The sequence below is a fragment of the Brassica oleracea genome, chromosome C3 (assembly GCF_000695525.1).
Source record: "Brassica oleracea var. oleracea cultivar TO1000 chromosome C3, BOL, whole genome shotgun sequence".
Taxonomy (NCBI): domain Eukaryota; kingdom Viridiplantae; phylum Streptophyta; class Magnoliopsida; order Brassicales; family Brassicaceae; genus Brassica; species Brassica oleracea.
The window spans coordinates 62162991-62169990 of NC_027750.1; the positions used below are offsets into that span (position 1 = coordinate 62162991).

The window sequence follows — 7000 nt, forward strand, 5'->3', positions numbered from 1 at the left end:
CAATTTAATTATATATGTAATAGTTACTGAATTTTAATTAATTATTCAATATATATTTATTATTTCATAATATGTAAGAACATATAATACATAAAATAATTTATATATATAATGTTTATCCCACGTAAGGCGTGGATCTTAATCTAGTCTATATTATATTTGCATTATCTATAGGATTATGTTTTATTTGAAGTTACTTACTATACTGTATATTTGTTTTCCATTCTATTTGATAAGTGTGTTGTCTTTTTCTGCATATGGTAGATAAATTGGTGATGTTGCCTTCGGTCTCTCATGTGATGCTAAACCACCACGTTATCTCTACCAGTAACCAGCAACCTATTCGTTGAAAGGTCAGAACCAGACTTTTCTTTACCTAAATGTTAGCGAATTAATTATGTCAAAATTACTGATATATTCTTCATTTCGATTAGAATTTTGTATATCGAGCAAATTCTCCCAAAATATAATAATATTAAACAAATGGGGGAAATAAACGAGAAAAATCAGATCAGGAGCTGAATTGATCATTCCCGGTTTAGTAGAAATCCCAACCTTAATGCTGCTTTCCTCCACATTCTCTCGATTCTAGCGACGGAGGAGGATTCTATCGCCGGCCATTTGGCTCCGAAGGACTTACCCCCCGGCGTTGTCGTCCTCCGTACATCTCTCTTTCTCTGCTTTCACGAACACAAGGTAGAAACTCAGTCTCTCTGCTGAATCTGACTGTCAACGAGATCTGTGAAATTCTCGCGAATTGGTTCTTTGATCTGCCCGATTCGCGTCGTCTTCTCTCTGGATCTGAGTTTCGATTTGAAGTAATTGATCTGTGAAACCTCGAATCGGGGGTTTCTCGCTGCTCCTGCTCCATTCAAGTCACGTGTAAGTCATCAACCCTAATTTCTAGCGCTCTGTGCAGCTTCCACATCTCCTCGGAGAGAGCTTCCCTGGATCTATTTCGAAACACGCATTGTGGATTTTGAGCCTTTCTCTCTACCTTATGATTGTTTTTACTTGCTCTCAGGGTTTCTATGCATTGCTTGGTGCCTCTGGCTGAATAGTTGTACACAGAGCCGTTGAAGCGATGTTATCGTCAAGGTTTTCATTTTTGGGGATTGGCAGTAGTTCCAACGAGGTTAATGACTCTTTGAGTGGTTCTGGGACCAAGATTAAGCCAACTCTAAGTGTGCAGACGGATAAAGATGTGTACAGGCCTGGAGATTTCATATTTGTAACTCTTGAGGTTGGCTATTCTGCTGTGAGGGATCATGAGAACGGGGCTAGCCCCTCGGTTTTGGTTGACAAGCTTAGTTTTGAGGTTAAGGGACTTGAGAAACTGGACGTTCAGTGGTTTTCTGCTCAAAAGCCATCACCAGGAAGCAAAGGAAGAAGAGGTACTGAAGGAGTTTTTTTTTTTTTAAACTGAAACTATTATATGTTATTATATCAGTTTGTGGAGATTATCTACATTGTTGATGGTTTTGCATATCTTGATGTTGTACCTAGTTAACTTATGTGGTCTAGCCTGTGAGGAAAACTATGGAATAAAGTGAAATAGTTAAGAAAAAAAAGAGAATTATATATCCAATGGGAAACAGCTATCAAATTAAGCATAGAAATTATGCGACTTTTCTTTGTGTGTTTCCTCAGCTTCCTAGACTTTCAGCCTTCATGATTCTTTCTCTAGAGACATTGCATATTGCATTCGAGAAATGATGTTCATTGCACCTTTATAGCATTTTGGAAACTTAATTGCCTCCAGAAGTATATACTAGTGCAGTACTTGCATCGTTTTTATTATAAAAAATCAAGTGCTTCGTTGTGAGGTATTTTTCTTGTTCCTCACAAGTTGAGAGAACTAAATGACACTAGGCTCTTTGCATGTATGTGGACTTTTGTAGTGATGTGCTAATCGTGTATTTTTTTGGAGATTTTCAGGTGAGCACATCTTCCTTGACAGTTCAACACCATCCTTGATCTCTAATCAACTCCTATCTCCTGGTGCTAAGATGACATGTAAACTTGCCTGATTCTTTTCTCTAATACTACATGAATAATAACATAGACTATGTTGGATGCTAACAGCTAGGGCTTGCAGTGTCAATTTTTGAGCTTAGAACCATCTTTTTTTGTAATTTCCATCTACAGTAATGGTTCGAGCTGCACTCCCACAGATTATACCACCTTCATATAAGGGTGCTACTTTACGTTACCATTACTATATCAAGAGCACATTAAGCGGAAGATTGATGGCATTAGAAAACAGTCAATTTTACAAAGACTCGACAAAAGATTTCATCGAAGTGGTTAGTTTACTTGACTTTCCGTGGTATCTTAGGTGCTATAGGAGAAATACATTCTGTTTTGTCAGAAAACTAAACTGGGGTAAACCCAGACATTTGTAGCTTTCTTGTGAAGACTTGATTTTGTAGAAGAGTGTGAGATTGGAACATAATGTTTTATAATGCCAAGCTAGGCGTCCCTTGGTTTCTAGCCTGCTTGATGCCTGCTTGATGCCTAATTGATAGGACAATCACACAACTTTGTATGAGTATTTCAACATTCTTAAATCATATATTTGTTGTGTCTCTGTGACAATGGAATAGCGATGCACTGGGGTTTATGTTCAAACTATGAGGTTGAAGCATAGGTTAGTCTAGATGTTCTTGGAAAAAAAAATTCGGTGTCACATGTACGTACTTTGTTTTCTTTGGCCGATATCTCACTGGACTGAGTAGTAGTTCGGTCAGTCAGTTATTTCTAATATCCTTTTAATCAAGTAGAATTGTCACTTTTCTTGATTTGGCATCTTTATAAGATTTTGTCCCAGAAACTGGATGCCATGATTCTTGAGTGGGTGTCCGAGTGGTTATATGTCATAATGAAATTCAATTTACATGCCTCATATGTCATGATGCTTGATAGAATATATTTAAGTGAATGCATTTGGTGTTAGGACTCTTGTTTCTCTGAATATAGTTTATTTCTCCTTGTTGTAATTAGATTTTTCTAATCTAATTTGGCATAATATTGATCCGGGGTCCTGTTTGATATATTAACAGGAGACTCGAGTCCCAATTCAAGTATGGGCAATTCAGAAGAACAACGGGTTGCTTTTAGAGGAAAGTCACACCGATGGTAAGCTTTGTTCTTAAGTTTCTAATTGGGAATTTTAGTTTAGGCTTCAAACATGTTTAATCAAAAGCCAACAAATTACATAACTTAGCAAGTTTTTTTCCTTATGTTTGGACGGCATTAGCAGTGCAACCTGATATGCCTCTTACGTTTTGTCTCAGGGATTGTTCCAACCAGTACCATTCAGACAGAAATATACTGGAAAGGGATGGATGGGGACTCAGAATGGGTATGTCATGCTCACAGTTGTATCATATTACTGTTAATCTACTTTATTACTGCTTTTACAGCTTTTTGTATACCTACTGGTTTCATTTGCATGCCTGTCAACATAACAACACTTAACGAAATGCATTTATTGCAGACAAGAGCAAATGACGCATATGATAATGGCGAGGATGGATATGACAGTTCACGCGATGAGATCTCCTCTGTTTCTTCCTATCCCAACAAAGGAAATCTAAACAGAGCTTTTGGTAGTTCAGTGTCCTTGAATTCTGGACCAAGATTATCTATGAATGCCACGTCATATATTGAAGGTGTTGGATCATCTCCAAAAGAACTGGTCTCTCAGTTATCAGCTGCTGTGGTGTCTTACGACTCTGGACCTGGTAAGTGTTACTGTGCATGTAATTGCCTGAAACATCAATTTTCTTTTGTTGGGTCACTGAGAATGTCAACCACTTCATGTAACACCTCTGTTGTTGTGCTGAAAAAGAAGTGAAAGGATTACTTCACTAACACAAGTGTTTCTGTCTTCAGTAGAAGGCTGATTTCAAACAATACTGAAAATATTTCTAGCGTATGTACTGGTGAGCAAGGAGAGGATTACTAAAAATTACTTCCATCTTTTTCGTACTAGATGGCTTTTCTCCTGGTAAATCATCAGATTCCGTGATTCCAAGCCAACAGCCCAAGCAGACAAATGGCGCAGGAGCATCTAACTCACCTGAAGCTGGAGCTGGAGTACCAATTCCATGTGAGCTATCTTCTCTCTCACCCCTCCCGCAGTTTGAATATTTCACATGTTGTACTCTTCACTTGTCTGTGGATTCTGCAAATAGCAACTTATCCAGTGCAATAATTTTCTTGCAGCAGAAAGATTCACACGAGGAAGATCTTACAACATCAGAATGGATGACCAAGTCCTACTTAGATTTTCTCCGAAGAATGCAGACTCTACTTATTACTTCAGCGACAACGTAATATGGCATTTTCATGTCATTTCACATTTCTTTCATAACATTTCCCACCTTACTAACTTCCACTGGTAAAATTGTTTGTAGATTGGTGGAACTCTTACTTTCTTCCATGAAGGAGCTAGAAGATGCCTCGAGGTAAATCCATAAAGTGTATAATCTGAATCTGATGAGGCCATATCAAGGTCTGTTGAATTCTAATAGTCAATATCCAATTTCAGGTCTCGGTTACACTAGAAACTTCAGAGACGATAAACAGGAAATTTGTTCATCCGTCGAGGAGAAGTTCTCCAACGCATACTAAGGTACAAAATACAGCTGAGTTTACCCTGGTGATTGACTTCGGCTCTGAAAAGGAGATCTTTGCTACTACATTGCATAATGTTGTGTCTTCTCTCAACAACAGGTCCAAAGCGATCACCATGAAGTGGTGGCAGACCTTATTCAGACCAGCTTTCTTTTCTCGATTCCCACGGATGGTCCAATGTCGTTTACTACACCCCGTGTTTCTGTGCAATGGATTCTTCGGTTCGAGTTCCTAATCACCCCGAAGGATGTGGACTTGAGCAGGTACTAATTCTCTTTCAGTCTTTTGAAATGATCAAGGTGTTGAAGTCAGTTTCTTTTGGTTGTGTTTGAATACACAGGTATGAACATCCGTTGTTAGTCCCGGAAAGGGAAAAAAGCGAATGGGTTCTTCCGATCACGGTACATGCACCACCACCCCGAACATCATCATCACCTGCTCAAAACCGAGGCGATAAGCTATATGGTTTGGAGCCTTCTTGGATACGCAGCTAAACCACCTTATGCAATGTAATTTTCTTTTAATTCTCTTTTCGAATGTTTACCACAAACTTTTGTTTTTCATTTTATATACTAGTTTATAAATAAAAAAACCACCATCGTCTGGTTTGAGAGCAAGGTTATGAACACAAATGCATAAACTACAATATTTCATCAATTTCAGGCAGAATCTGAAATAAGTGTTTTTTTTTTTTCTAAAACTAGTCAAGAGAAAATGAATAGCATAGGTGTTAAATCACTAGAGGTTTGTTAGGCCTGAGACCTTTATCCGAGATCCGGATTCGATCCGGATCCGGTACGAAAATCCGGATATCCGAAGAGGCTGAATCCGGATCCGGATAGTAAAATGTTGGATCCGTCAAAGCTGGATCCGGATCCGGATATCTTAATTTTTTAGTCCGGATATCCAGATCCGTAAGTTTTATTAATAATTATTTCAAAAATAGTAGTAGTATATATATATATATATATAAATTAATTTTATTTAATATATTTTCATTTTTATAATAGTATATATAAATTTTATGTAAATTTTGTAATATTATACATAGAAATAATTAAAAACATTTCATATATTTTTATTTTTAAATTATTTTTAATATTTTATATATATTAATATTATTTTTTATTTATTTTAAGGATCCAAATCCGGATCCGGATATCCGCCGGATATTACAATTTTTAGAACGATATCCGACACCCGGATATCCGAGAACCCCAGATCCGGATAAGGATAGTAAAATTATGGATCCGCCGGATAAGAATCTGGATCCGGATACCTCAAAATTGTCCGGATACCCGATCCGTTCCAGGCCTAAGGTTTGTCAGCGGTCCATGCAGAAAATTTGATTTAGTTGATTTTTTTGGCTTACATTAGGTTTTTTTTTTATTTGCAAGTATTTTATTTATCAATCCGCTAATTATTATTTCTATCAATTCTCTTCTTATTTTCGAGTGTTAAGAAATTTTGAGTCTTAAAATCAGAGTATGATTAAGGGCTTTAATCGTAATGTGAGCAGTAATTTTATATAGCTGTTGTAGAATTAATGCTGTAGATTTTTTTGTTATAGCTGTATAAATTTTCGATGTAGAATTTTAGTTTTACGTATAAAAAAATTTAATTATTTATTTGTAAATTTTCTAAAGCCAAAATATAAATGTTCTAGATATTTTGCTTTTTAAAACCAAAAGAGAAAAGAGAAAAGAAAAATATGTAGTTCCAAAAAATCTTTCTAAAGCATGCTTAAAGAAAGTTTGTGTTTTAGACAAAATTTGGCTGTAAAAATATTCTACAACACTTCTAATTACTTGCCAATCATCAACACTTCTAAATAGACATACATCAATCATCTCTTTTCACCTCAGATTTCAGAATTGTGTAAAGGTACTTAACGTGGAAACAATAAACACATGTTGTCTACTTTTGCACATATCTTCACACTCTAAAACATTTTTAAAAAGTTTGTTAGTTAGAAAGATCAAAACATACGGATGCCAAAAAAGGATCAAAACATACTATTTACGATTGTTAGGCGCAAACTACATTGATAATGTCTTACATTTTCATATCTAATGCCTTACCGAGTTGAGATGTATGTAGTGCTTTCACTTGAATTCTCCATGTTGATGTTAGATTTTGGTTATGGAACCCATAACTAAGCTGAAAGTCGTTTGAGATATATTGTTTTAGGATTGGTAGTAGATTTAGTTGATATGTTATGTGTACATTTATAAGGTATTGATGGTAGGTCGTAGGGTTATTGTTGAACCAAACGTAAAGTGAATATATTAAAAATATTCTAAAGCATAAAATATATATAAAGATATTTGTTAAATAAAGTTCACATCTTCTGTAAAAA

At 36.0% G+C, this 7000-nt stretch overlaps 1 protein-coding gene across 2 annotated transcripts; it reads left to right on the forward strand.

Annotated features, from left to right (window-relative positions):
* The first annotated feature begins 446 nt into the window (after positions 1 to 446).
* LOC106327940 lies at positions 447 to 5258 on the forward strand. 2 transcript variants are annotated; one of them, XM_013766261.1, is made up of 14 exons: positions 447 to 894; positions 930 to 960; positions 1056 to 1394; positions 1939 to 2016; positions 2149 to 2306; positions 3063 to 3138; positions 3297 to 3364; positions 3500 to 3746; positions 3998 to 4114; positions 4231 to 4337; positions 4422 to 4472; positions 4556 to 4639; positions 4741 to 4904; positions 4982 to 5258. In XM_013766261.1, exons 3-14 carry the CDS (start codon positions 1085 to 1087, stop codon positions 5133 to 5135), a joined length of 1614 nt encoding a protein of 537 aa, XP_013621715.1. In that variant the 5' UTR covers positions 447 to 894; positions 930 to 960; positions 1056 to 1084; the 3' UTR covers positions 5136 to 5258. The 2 variants fall into 2 exon arrangements, with proteins under 2 accessions (XP_013621715.1, XP_013621714.1); XM_013766260.1 differs by lacking the exon at positions 930 to 960 and having other exon boundaries at positions 448 to 882; positions 1025 to 1394.
* The last annotated feature ends 1742 nt before the right edge of the window (positions 5259 to 7000 follow it).